This window comes from Molothrus aeneus, chromosome 1, assembly GCF_037042795.1.
Source record: "Molothrus aeneus isolate 106 chromosome 1, BPBGC_Maene_1.0, whole genome shotgun sequence".
Taxonomy (NCBI): domain Eukaryota; kingdom Metazoa; phylum Chordata; class Aves; order Passeriformes; family Icteridae; genus Molothrus; species Molothrus aeneus.
Genome location: NC_089646.1, coordinates 4,578,658 through 4,592,848, shown reverse-complemented (window position 1 = coordinate 4,592,848; position 14,191 = coordinate 4,578,658). Strand labels below are relative to the sequence as shown.

General features: G+C 39.7%; 1 protein-coding gene across 4 annotated transcripts in view; it reads right to left on the bottom strand.

Moving 5' to 3' along the window:
- CTDSPL (CTD small phosphatase like) overlaps window positions 1-14,191 on the bottom strand; it is an 85,848-nt gene that overhangs the window by 35,603 nt on the left and 36,054 nt on the right. For all 4 annotated transcript variants that reach the window (XM_066550677.1, XM_066550695.1, XM_066550685.1 and 1 more), the window contains exon 2: window positions 2,015-2,169. In XM_066550677.1, the coding sequence (XP_066406774.1) occupies window positions 2,015-2,169 (155 nt within the window). The remainder of the gene's footprint in view (window positions 1-2,014; window positions 2,170-14,191) is intronic.

Below are 14,191 nucleotides of genomic sequence, written 5' to 3'. Positions count from 1 at the left end.
TTCACCAATTTAGAATGCAAGGCCCACTGGTGCTTCCCCCACCTTACTTATTTCTGAATCCTGACAAGATGCTCAGTGTAACCCCACCAAATTCAAGCAGCCTGCACAGCTCTGAAACAGCTCTCCTGGTCAAAATCACCAGTCCAACAGTGGAACAATAGTCAAACATATTCAAAAGTCTTCAGTGCTCTTTTGATTTCTTTAGAAGAGTTTCCTACTTACACTGTGTTAGCACTCAAAATAAAAACAGCATAAACACATATAGAGTTTATTAATCTTTAAGACAGCATTTAAAATAGCAATGTCACAGACTTATTTTACCTCAAGAACCACCTGAAAGTTCAGCTATATTGATTTCTTCTAATAAGATTAATAATCTGAGTGCCTTTCATTCAGTTGAAGAAAACACTCTTTAATTAAATTCTCTTCAACATATTCTTTGAATTTTTTTTAATCTTGTACTTTTTGATCTGGTCATTTTAGGAATGCTGTGATTTGTGCCCTGGTCTTATGTACAAGTATTGTAAAACTCCAGAACTGCTCAGTGAGGCAGCACAGAAGGAGGATGAAAACTTGTGTGGACACCCATGCAACCTCTCAAGGCACAAGATACATTTTGAAAAGAATTGTTTTGCAAAATGCAATCTGGACACTACTGACTCCAGACCATTTTCACTCACATTTTTCTACAGAAAAAACAAACTTGGTTTTATGTTTTTGTTTCTACTGAAGTCCCATTTTCTCTCATCTGTAGTTTTGCCAGTAGCCTCACTTCTTTTTGCTTTCCATTCCCCAGCATAGTGGAAAAGAAAATTAAAGTAGCTTCCCATCCCTTTTTTTTCCTCAGATGAATGTGTGCATCCATGTTACACACTCCTCAGTTTCCCTTCAGCACATCCAGGCTAGATTTCCCTCCTTTCACTCAAAATGTACCTTGGCTAGCAGAAGAGGTCTAAAAATACATGTACAATCCCTCCTCTTGGCAGGATTTTCAGGGCATTTTACCTCTGTGAGAGCAGTTTCAGCAGGAACTGTTACAGTTCAGACTTTACCTCCACACCAAAATCTCCATCACTTTCATCTGCTCTCCTTCCCTCTCTCCCACCAAACACTTCCTTGCTCTTTCTCCTGAGCTTTTCAGAATTCAAAACACAACCAGCAGAAATCAAACCAGAATAAAATGGACCTGACAAGGGAAGGAAGGAATCAGCTGCATCAGACATGAAAAATTGTGTGAAAAGCAGAAGGGTAAAAAACTCAGAGACATCTCCATTTCTGCCATTATTCTCCACCATGGATTCACAACCTCAGAGTCCTGGAACTGCATGGAAAACTTTGGCATTATTTGCCATATTGATCTGAAATTCTTCAGTCCATAACACAAATGCTCTCAGTGTTAACAGATTTATAAAGAAGAAATTTGTGCTGCACTGTTTGTATTCTATCTGTATTTGCATCTAAAATCTCCATCCATTCATTTAACTCATTAAACAAAACTCAGTAACTTGGAAAAATAATGGCCAAAAGCTGCTATCCCTGGACTCTGTATGTCTTGAATATAAGTGGACTGCTTAGAAAAAAAAAGTCTAAATAATAATGGTTCTTTTGATTTGTTTTTATGTCACTGAGAACCCTTTAAAATGATGTTCAGAAGGTTCCACTATGCTCCAGTGGGGCACATTTTAACTTTCCTGTAACCAGGAAAGGGAACCAAAGCTGGGGACAACTCAGCAGCTGAAATTTTACAAGGAGTCTACATTTTTTTAGTGTCTTAGTCAGTTTTTAAATGCTGGTTTACAGAATGTAAAGTGCCAACACCCACAAGAGAAAAATCAGTTTTATATTCCAGATAAATAGTCAGTATTAGCAATCCACCATCAAACCAGCAATTTTTTTTCCTGTACCTCACAGCTGTTCCCCACGAGGGAAATCTGTCAGGACAAACCTTTGGAAGCAGAATTAATCCTTGCTTACAAAACACCCACATGACAGCAAAATAAGGCAAAATCCTGACCTTCTGAAGTCCTCCATTCTCCTCCACCAAAGGAGGCAGAGCACTGGTGCTGTTGGTGGATGGTGGCTCGACATTGTAGTCACGAAAGCAGCAGAATAAGGTGCTAAAGATACTTCGACTCCTCTGCTTCTTCAAGCTGATATTACATTGGGACACTGGGGAAAAAACACACAGCAGAATAATAAATTCATGTGGTACAGATCTGTTTTTCTAGATTACAACAACTGAATTGAAGATGTAGGGTTGCTGTACACAGAAATTATCAAGTCTTAAGATTACTGAGATTTTCCAGATATTACATTGGGATACTGGGGGGAAAAAACACACAGCAGAAAAATAAATTCATGTGGTACAGATCTGTTTTTCTAGATTACAACAACTGAATTGAAGATGTAGGGTTTCTGTACACAGAAATCTTTATCATCAAGTCTTAAGATTACTGAGATTTTCCAGGTATTACATTGGGACACTGGGGGAAAAAAACACACAGCAGAAAAATAAATTCATGTGGTACAGATCTGTTTTTCTAGATTACAACAACTGAATTGAAGATGTAGGGTTGCTATACCCAGAAATTTTTATCAAGTCTTAAGATTACAGAGATTTTCCAGCAGATTGAGACTGCTCTTCTTCTTTTTTAACACATTTTTTCCCTTGCCAGACTCATACAGTGACATCCTGGAACTCTGCATAATCACACTGAGACTGCACAGAGAGTTTTCCCAGTAACATCCAAGGTGGATACTGTAATTACACAAAATAACTCACTGCTAAAATTCATCTCTGGACAGAGGAAGCAAAGAGATCTAAAACCAGAGATGCACTAAATGCTTCCTGCAGTGTTTCTACACAACTACACAATCGTGTGTGGAACATTTACAAGTCCTGCAAGGGTCAGGAAAATCTCTGAGATGTTGCTGAGTTTCCTCTGTTTGACAGCATTGCTGGAGGACAGAAGACACAACACAGAGGCTACAACAAGGGTGGTTCTCAAGAAACAGGAGCCCTGGCCTTGACTTTCAACTTGCTCACTGGTCTACCAGGATAAAAATAACCCTAAAGTGGTAAAAAATTACATACAGCTGAATGAAAGCAAGGGTAGCATTTTTAAGGAATGAAAACATAATTGAAAGCAATAGTTTAGAGAAAAGAAATGCACCTAAGACATCTAGGGATTCCCCTAAGAAAAAAACCTCCTGAATACACATTAAAGTAAAAAATAATAAAATAAAAGAGTTGGAGAAGAGTTTTAGAATGTTTTAAGTAAAACTTGATTTATTCACCAAATATTTTAATGATCTACTATCAGGCTTGTAGATAATGTTTATTTAGAAGTATTTCTTTCCTGCTTTGGGTAGGAAATCAACCCCCCCCAATCCCAAAATTAGAGGGTACATGAAATTCTTAGTAAGTCCCATCATTTCCATATCTGCCAAAATACTTTTCCACTTTAAGGCAGTGAGCACTGCTCAGGTTCAGTTATTAATTGCTATTAAGAGCAAAGTACCAGTATCAAAAACTAAATGGGTTTTATAGACTTTCACTATTTTAAAAAGTGCTCAGATAACAGGATGAAGTCAGAACTGTGCAGAGATTTGTGTTCTCAAGGAAGTGTTTCATTACTTTAAAAAACACCTGTAAACTGAAACCAACCCAGCATCACTTATCAATATTCCAGTTAAACACAAAACACAGAAAGAACTCTGGCCACCAGTGCTACAAGTTACAGTCAAAGGCTAATTCTCAAAATGTCATATTCTGTTTGCAACAACACAGTTTTAGAAATCCCCAAAGGATACCTGGGCAGTTGGGAAGGACATTTTCAAAGCACTCAGAGAAAATGGTATTGCAGCACAAGCAAGGTTGGTGCAATATAATCCTGGCAAGGAGAACTCCTTTCCGACATTAAAAATTGAAATATGCTGAAATTAGAACAGGAGGAACAATGCTCTGTGTCCTGCTGCCTATAGCTACTGCCACAGAAACCTTGCTAATAATTTCTGGTTTATTTTCAGCCCCTGCTTAAAAATATGAGGGCAAATTATCTCATTTAAATGCAGGTATCAATTACAGCAGGGTGCTTAAATTCCTAACTCACAGCATCAGCTGCACAACAGATCAATGGGAACACAAAAACCACTCCACAACTGATATTTGTATCATCTCTACTGACCATAGAAAAAGACAATAAATTGTCTAAATAATCATTCAAAAATCTCTAGACAAAAAAAATGCTGATTGATTCAAACCTTCTAAGAATACTTGGACTGAATCATACATTTGAAATCTGGCCACTCCCTTCACTTAGTGAAACATTTTACTAGGAAAAAAATCCTTCATGTTGGTTTTTAGTCTTGACAATTCTGCCATTCATACACAGTGCTGTTTCAAACAGGTCTTTGCACTAATTTAGATGTTATTTTAACAGGATTTTCTTTAATAAGCTATTATAGAGGCTTCACAGTGACTTAAATGATAATTTTGGATGCAGCAAGGAACAGAAGTTTTCAGGTTTTATGTGCTGTGTTACATTAAAATACAAGTACTGCACACACAGAAGATGTTTGCACCCATATCTCATTTTTAGTAACTCTGACAGTGTTGTGCATCATGGAAAATAGTTCCTCCCTCCTCAGTTACCCTGGGCCACCTGCAATCTGTGTGCTGTTTACTGGATTTCTTCTCCTTGAAGCAGTGACAGCACAAATATAACAACTAGAAAAGTGCAAAGAAGCACTGATGTTGAATTACCATCATTAATTTAGGCATTCTGGATGGCAGCAAATTTTAAGGAGAAAGAAATGCTGAGGACAAAACCTTAAAAAGGTTTGGCATTCCTTAAAAAGTTCATAGGTGAGAGCAGGTACTAACAACAATAGAAGGGTAAACCGAGTTATCCAAACTGCAGGTCTGAGCAGCATCCAGCATATGGAATTTAAAAAAAAATAAAGAAGATTTTCTTTTCTCCCCCTTCCATCTGCTAGAAAGTTACAAGCTCAGTTTCTGGAGCTGATTTCCTCCCCAGACACTGTGAAGCATCATTACCCCAGCACTCTGAGCACCGAGGACACCTCAGCGACGTTTCCCATCTCAAACCCTGCACACGGAACACGTCAACACCAGGGCCCAAAAAAACCCAGGCAGAGCAACCCCACAACATGAAAATATGTTATCTGTGAAAGCAGAGAAGGCTGAGAGCAGCAGGTGCCTGCAGGAGGGCTGAGGAAGGCTCAGGGTGAGCTGGAGCTGCTCTCCCCTCCCACCAGCCCAGGTTCACTCCAAGTGCAGCTTAAGGACCCGAACACACCAAATGTGTGTGTGCAAAAATCCTCAACAAATTCCCCTTTCACAGCCTTGCCCCGTCACTTTTTGCACCTACACCAACTTTTAGAGCCCAAAGTATCACATGGCAGGAAAGTCCACAGCTCAGCCAAGAGTTCAGCTGCTTCAGAACTCTGAGCATCCTTGTTTCTTACCTTTCTGCAGGCCCTAATTGGTATTTTTGAAGCAGGAAGAGAGGACTGGAAGCACACACAATATCCAGGATGAAAGGAAGGAATTCCACCTTGAATTTATACACCCACACAATGCTTTGTTCTCTTGCTTTTCTAATAATTCTTAATATCTTACTTGAGGGTTACAACAAGTGAGCATTGGGCTAATCAGATTTTTCAGATCTGATTATAACACCAAGATCTCTTCATTAGAAGGGATTTCAGGCATCACTGCAAATATAAATCAGGAATTCTCATATCTTTCCATGCAGAAGATGTCACATGTACCTACACTGAATTCCATCTGCTATTTTAAAGGCCAGTCATTCAAAGTCATGCTGCCTTCCTACAACTTTTCACAGTTAAATTTTAAATCTATATACAGATGCCCATATAAACACACACATCTATTTACATACACCAACCAATACATAGCCTTCTCCCTCACTAATTTTGAGCACTTTCTTTCCTTCTCCACGTGGTTTAAGGCCACCCTGCAGAGCAGAGTGCACAGATCCAGAACTGCTTCACTCCTGGGGGTCTGCAAGAGCCTTTAGTGAAACACTTGGCCAAATTACCTGAATGTGTAAAATATTATTTGCAGCCAGGGTCAGAAACAGCACAGTCTTAGAAGGGAAGTAACTCTGGTGCAGACTGGCCCCAATTTAGGGTCTCATTTCTAGGGACACGCCTCACTGCCCAGGACCCCTGTGCCACCCAGGGGCTGAGGGCATGTTAATCCCTGAATTGTCTGGAATTCAGAGACAGTCCCAGAACTGTGCTTATGGAAGTCTTCTGGCAAGTCTTAACAAACCCATAGCACTGCTAAGGCTGGGGAGGAGCCCAAGGAAAGATAAAAGCAATTTTTAAAATAAATTACTGCAAGCACATAAGCTTAAATGGGAGGTATGGAGCCATACTGGGTGGTTTCCAAGAGAACAGGGAGAAAAAGGCCATAACAAACCCCAGGTATTAATACACACAGTATACTAACTCAAATGTTAAACCAGAAATTAATACAAGAGGTGCTAATAGAAGCAATTTACAGCACATTCTCCAAGCTCCTTTCACACACAGGAAAGAGGAGGCAGAAGGGCTGTGGTGCTCTCCCACCAGGACACCTCCAGCAGCAGCACAACTTACACAGCCAAGGAAAAGATTTTCCTCTCATGCACTGTACTCTAAGAAAGTTTAGTTGAGGGCTTCCCCCATCAGATTTTGCTGTGGTGGTGTGAAATGACAAAAGCAGATTCTTGTGCAGCCACAGCACCACAAGAAGCCACCTCGGGATGACTGGAAGGCTCTGAGGCCACCCCTCTGCAGCCAGGAGTCAGCTAATTACTGCTGGATTTGTCCTGATTAAATGAGTGCAATATCCAGTTCTTCAAATAATATCAACTGGGTAATGAGGAGACTTCTCTGCTTACAGATGAACTCAATAAATGCAATAAAATGAACATCTGGGTGTGGTGAGCTCTCACCATCAGTTTGTTTATAACACAGGATGGAAAGAGGAGAGTCAGAATTAAGTGATATTAAACAAAGCCTTTCTTCAAAGGAAGCAGTTTTAAAATCTATACATGATTAGAAATGCCCAATTTCTCCAACTTCTTAAGAGGCTGTATCTGATCTTCTCAGAAATAAGAAATTTTATATCCTGCATGCCTCAGAAACAGTTAAATAGAAAATCATCAACTTGCTGACACAGCTCCTCTTTCTGTGATGAGACCAGGACAGGAATTGTTTTACAACACCTGGTGCCAAATCTGCATGTGATGCTCTCATAACTTTGGTTTCAAAATGCCATTTACAGTTTATCATTGAAAGGTTTCATCTCCTTTTATTGCAGCAAAAACAGCAATAAAAGCACTGTCACATACCTGAAACAACCACCCACAACTGGTTTAACCTTCAAGCATGTAAAGCCCAAGCAAATTGCTCTGCTTAAATTCAGCATGTGATACCCCAGAATTACATTCATTTCAACTGAAACTGGCAATCTTTCTCCCCCCAGCAGCACAATTAATTAAAAATAAGGTTTTGGGTTTTCCACTGAAATTATTACTTTGAAGGGAGAGATCCCAGACTAGTTTAGTGAAACAAAAAATCTTTCCAAAACATTTGACTCTCCCTCTCCACCAACCTGTTTCCCAGGCATTCCATGAGTAGTTTGCTCTGGATGGAGTAGATGGGCAAGGAAAAAAACTTGAATACATAAGGTAGGTGGGGACAGGAGGGAAAAATAACCAAGTCACTTATTTTTATTTTTGAGAGAATTTCTTTAGGTCAGTGCCCTTGGATCTGGAAAAAAAAAAAGTCAACATGATTTAGGAGCTTTTAGGGAATTTTAGGAAAAAACTGAACATGACTCTTAGTAAATGATTCCATGATGCTTTGGAAAACAAGCTGATGAGCTGCACCTGCATGCTAGGATGAAATAGCTACACAAGAACTGCTTTTCCTCCAACTTATCCTTCTATTACTTACTCTAACAGAAGCTATCCAGTGGATATCAGAAAACTACAGTTTCACTTCCACACCTCCCAAAGTCCTCTAAAATACAATTTCACATAATACCTAGGACAAAAATCATCAGGGTGGATGTTAATTCATCCATCAAATCAGCTAAAGCTATATGAAGAAAAAAGAACTCTACCTAACCAAACAAAGCTTTGGAAAGGTTTCTGTTGCAGCAGCTTAAAGCTAAAAAAACTCCCTTATTTTGCCCTACATAAATTATTTATTACAGCCCTCAAATCTGGCTAGATTAAATATCTGCTATTGGTTATTGGATGCTCATATTTTAAGGATCAAAGGTAGTGAAATTCTGAAGTCACTTTTAAAAGACACGACTGAGAACTCAGCACTGCTGTCTCTGTAAGGGCTGTGATGCTTCATGAAATGTAGCCAGTAAATGTTCAGAACACCAACTGCACACAGAAGCCTCTTAAATGACAAGGAGGGATAAAAAAACCATGAAAAGGCTCAAAACAGCACAAGAACCTGATGGATCTCAAGGCAAATTCCAAAACCTTTTAAAGCTGTTGCTGCACTTCAGCCTTCACACTGTGGTTTGGCTGGACATGTATATGATGGTATAACCTCCATGTATGTGTCAGCTTCTCATATAAGCCATGATTTAAACATCTTTTGCAGTATTCCACAAGTGAGGAGATCTGCTACTAGGCAAGATCATGTAAAAATAAATTCATCTGTCACAGCCCAACTCTGGCATTTATTCAGCCCTAAGACTGAAGGCAGATCCACAGCTTCAGGGGTATCCACATTTCAGAGAGAAGCTCAAAAGTTAAATACTGCTTTAAGAAACCAATTAACCTGCTGAACCATGTTCTGAGCAAAATACCTTCAAACTCAAATTGAACAGGGCAGATTTTGGCTGCCTCCTCCCCTGCTCCAGTGCCTGACAAGCTGACAGGGCTACACTGAGACCACTTCCAATTCTGAGAAGCAGCACATGTAGATCTGTATCTCCAAAGGACTGAAAAGTAGGGCTCCTGTAATCCAGGAAGGAACTAATTAACAAGCAGCACTTTCATTCTTGTGCCTGTATTGCTTGCCACTGAAACAGCCACTGGGATCAGAAGATGGATGAGAATACAAAGGAGAAGTCAGGAGATGCTCAGCTCCAGTAACTCCCCCAGCAAGAAGAACCAAGGAGGTGCTTGTACCTTTGCCTTTGACATAAATACCTGGACAGTTTTTAAAGAGGAGCTGAATGTGCCCCTCCAGCTTTGCCTGTGCTCTCCTTGGAGCAGCCAGGAGGGACGTGCCCCATCCTTCAAGGATTACCTGTGCACACTTCCTTTTTACACAGGGCTGAAAAACTACTGAACACACTAAGGAAGGTGCTACAAGGATATACAACAATTTTTAACGCACACATACACAGTTCACAGTAAAATCTTTTTCCTAGTATTTGCTTCTTTTAGAGAAGAGTGATAGCACTTCATAGCTTCCAGAGCAGCCCGTGAACACACATGCTCAAAATACACATGTGCTTAAAGAGGTAAATGATTAAGTAAGTAAATAAGTAAGTAGCCACACCCCACAATCACCCTTCTATCAGCTGATAGTCTGAAACACAAAGGACCAGAACTACTTAAGGAAAAAAAAAGATGAAAAATTTAAAGAAATAATGCACTCATCTGACACTACACTACACTCATTTCACACTACACTCAAGGCCAGGTTTGCAGCACTGGAGTTCAGTACTAGCTGGCAAAAGTGATTTGACTCCAAGCTTTTTGCCTTGAAATCTTTCACTCCTGGAACAAAACTCATGTAGTGTAAAAGTGATGCCTTAAACCAGTTTAAGGGCCAAGTAAAACACATCAAATAATGAGAAAGTAGCTGCAGTGCCACGAGATTGCCATGGTTTGTAACTGGGTGGTAAACCAAGCTAACTGAAGCATGCAAGCAATGCTAGGGAGATGTATTATGATACAAAATAAACAGAACTTTCTGCAGTGCCATTATGGAGCCATTTCCCTGTCCCTGTAGCACTTCAAGTGTTTTGTCTCAGCCCAATAATTTATAAACATTACAGAGCAACAGCCACACACTGATCCATTTACAGCACCGGCACACCATGACTGTTCCCTTTAAAAATGGTAGTTTTTCTGAAAAACAAAGCATTTGGGCCTCTGTGGTGTTTCTCTGCAGTTTGAGCAAGGTTGGAGCTGCTGGATCTGGATGTTTTCCCAGTGCTGGGGTTTGGAGCGGCAGTTGAACAGGAAATACTGCGCAGTCTGTGCATGCATTACATTCCTGTCCCGCCCCGAGCAGCCGCCAACAAACAAACCTTTCTTCTAGTAAAAGAGAGAGAGGGAAAAAATACACTGCACAAAGTTCACCAGCAGATGTGGCCTGTGAATCCAACCCAGCCTTTTCTGCTGATAAAAAGAATTCGATGTATTTGCAATGTTGGTGTCACGTCACGGTTTGGTGGAGCTGGATCAGCAAAGACCTGGCAGCTTAAAGCTGCAAAATCTGCACTGCTGAGGTTCCCTGAGCTGCTGCACCCACAGCAGAGGCTTTCTCTTGAGGAGGGTTTGCCAAATATTAGTAGAAGCTTACAATAAAAAGGATTGTTTTATTTCCATTTTACTCAGCATTTAAAGTTTGTTTTCCACCATCAACCACACAAAGCAACCAGATCAGATGTTTGCATATCTCAACTCCAATCACTCCAAGGTTGGCCTGATTGAAAAAAATATTCTGGAAAATATTTAATAATGATTTGTTAAATACTTGGGAAGGAAGACAAAGGAGAAACAAACAAATGGGAACAGGAGCAGCACACGGGGTCAAAATGGCCAGATCTCAGCGTTTGTCAGGCAGGGCTGAGCCCCTCTGGCATGGGGAGAGGATCCGAGTGGGAATGCAGGGAAGTGAATGTAAACAAGCACGTGTTTATAGAGCAGAAATATGTCCAGCATCCGCTCTGCTCCAGCCTCTGCTGACGTGGGACACGCTGGGAAAGGCAGGGAAGAACAATTTGCTCCATCCCCAGCAGCTCAAACCCAGGGGAAAAGCAGGAACAGGCAAGAAACAGGCGGCACCTGGAGCCGTCACACAGCCCAGGCAGTCACTGCTACCCCACACATTGATGTAACTCACAGCTGGCATCATCATCATCATCATCATCATCATCATCATCATCATCATCATCATCATCATCATCATATTTAAAAAAGTCTTGGAACCAATGCTGATAGAAGAAAGAGGGATAAACAAATTTTTCTTTAGCTTGTTTGGAAGAGTATTTTCTTATTGCACCGGGTACGAACAGACAGAAGGACGGACACACACACAGCCTCTGCAGCCCCAGGCCACATTTTCCTGAAGAATTTATGCCATGAAATCAGTGAGAAGTTACTGAAGAGCTGCAAAAACCTCTTTTTTTTCTGTGCTCCCCACCTAGCCACACAGCTTTTACCCAAGCATTGACTTTGCAAGACAAAGAGAGATCCAAACCTGACATGGGACCTATAATCAGCTCGTTTCCTGATCAGATCAGTTCAGTTTAATAAATTGGTCTTTATAAAGGTTTTAATGGGGTTTTCTTTCCTCCCAGTGACCAAATTCAGAGCCTGGGATTGTGAAATTAAGCAGAGCTTCCTCCTGCCTCCTGCCACACGCAGGTTGACTCAAATTGAAGTGACAGCTTTAGTTCTTTTATTTGACTTGAAAAGTGTAAGACAAGTGGTTCACTAAACACAAAGGTCAAAGAAATTCCTCTACTCTCTCCCCCCAAAAAATACCATTACACCTCCAACCAAAGCCTTATCAAAACCTTGCTCATCTGAGGAGAATAAGCTTAATTTAATTTTCCTAAATATAGCCCAAAGATGTTCCCATAGAGACAGCAACATTCTATATGGTACTTTTTGCAGCAAATACTTTAGCAAGACATCAAATCCAAAGCATTAGTCTATTTTTGCAAGCTTTCTCCTCTCTTTCCTAGGAACAGCTCTTCTCTAACAAATTCATCTTGCAAAAGTATGTTAAAGGGTCTCTGCAAAGAAAAGTTTTGTTTCTCCATTTTGCCTTATGAATTTTTCATTCTCTCCTGGGGATATTTTTGGGCCAGGCTACAAGTCTAATTCCTGCCAGGGAAATTCACTCATCCACAGTTTGCTCCCCAAAAGACACATCCCTAATAGCAAAAAATCAAACTGGGACATCTTTTCTGAAGTTCCTTTGACTTCTCTTTCTAAGCCCCATTTATTTCTCTCAGCCCACTGGTATTTTGTAGATATTGAGTGCAGGTCTCATAAAACATTCACCCTGTGAGAAAATATACATCTAAAATGATTCTGCTTCTGGTGACATGTTCTACAGAACCAAAGCCATTTATATCATGTAAATTCTGGAAAAGATTCTTAATGGAGCAGGGAACAACATGTGACCATATATGAAATATTTACCTTGTGTTTTGGAAGAAAAATAGAGGTGCCTTAGCTTCAAAAAGACACTGAATTAAACAGAGATGTAGATTTATTTGGTGTCCTTACTGGTTTTCCCCATTCCTCCATGCCCCTGCTCAAATTTCTCTGTATTATGAAACCCAGATACAAAGGAATAAAGAGGAATCCCACTCACTTGGAAGAGGAAACTTTCCCTGAATCACTGTATTATCTGTGCTTCAGTCATTAATAGAATCTGAAAGTAACAGCTGTTTCTAACAACTAAAAATGCTCTTAAAATCAATTTACAGGCATCATACAGCAAGTATAACTTAGCATGTTACTTGAATCCAGCCCTTCTGGGAGCAAAATAAAAACATCAGGTTTTGATTATAAACTTATTTGTTGCAGGGATTTCTCAATAAGAGGTCTGGGTTACACTGGAGTGTATCTGCTGGGACAGAATCTCACTTGGAGAAATTGTTGCCAAGGTCATTTCTTCTCCAGCTTTAGCTTTCATGGAGCAGATTTTACCCTATCTTGGATTACTCTTCATAAATTCTTTTTTAAAGATAATTACAATATTTATAGACATGTAATACAAATGCCTATTACAGAGAGAAAAATGTAATTTTATTTGCTGCCTTCTTCTTCAACCTGTTGAATCCACCCTCACCAGTTAAGCTGGAAAGGATTTTGATCAATTTACGTTTTCAGTAAAACCTACACATCTTCTGTAACTATTTTAGATCTAAAGTAATTACAATATCAACCACCCTGGGTTTTCACTTCAATTGAAGTGTCACCTGCAGAACAGCAGCTCTGCCAGGTATCTCTGACAAAAAATTGAAGCTGTAACAGAGCATCTATTGTTACACACTAAGGAAAGAAGTAAGGAAAAATCCCCCACAGAAGCACATTCCAAAGGCTCATTAATAATTTGCTAAAATATCTCACATTGCCCTGGTGCTGCATCTCTCCCTCACTTTTCAAACTCTTTTTTTTTTTTTTTTCATATTAACTGTGTTTTCAACTGATTCCAAGAAATAAGCTGGAAAATATTCAACCCTAGATCTTCTGACCTTGTACTTTGGAGTCATGAGTATTTTATCCGTTCAGCATTCCCAGACCATTAAAAGCAGCACATTCCCACCTGGAAATATGATATTTAGAAAGTTAAAACTAGATTAAGAATGAAACAAAAGATACAGGAAACAGCAAGCTTTGTATGATAAAGTGACTACAGTTTTGACAAAAAATAAAAGCAGTGAAACTTGATGAACTTCCAGCAATTCCTTTCTAGAACAAAGCCACAGTTTACTGCCTGTTGAGAAGTTCAGTTAATAAGAAAAATTATTTTTTATAAAAAGTTTTAAGAGGAGGGGATTTTTAAAAAAGCATTTTGGTGTCTTGAACAAGCACCCAGATGCCTCCACCATGCTGACAATTCAGCTGCAGGTTGGAACAGCTGCAGACATGTTTAACTGCCTCTCCTCTGACCTATTTGAAAGATCCTAAACTTTGTACTGAAGGAATGCACAAGATTTAATGCCCATGCTTGAACTCCTGACAATCCTGCAGCACTGAGAGCAGCCCACTTGCTGTTTCACAGAGGAGGCATGAGAAAATATGAATAACTGAGGATATTAAATAACCAGTGTCTTCAGGACTACAAGTTTAGAAACTTTATAAATAAACTGTTTCCTTAATTATATTAGAGGAAAAAAAAAACAGTACAGTGATTTTTTGCTGCT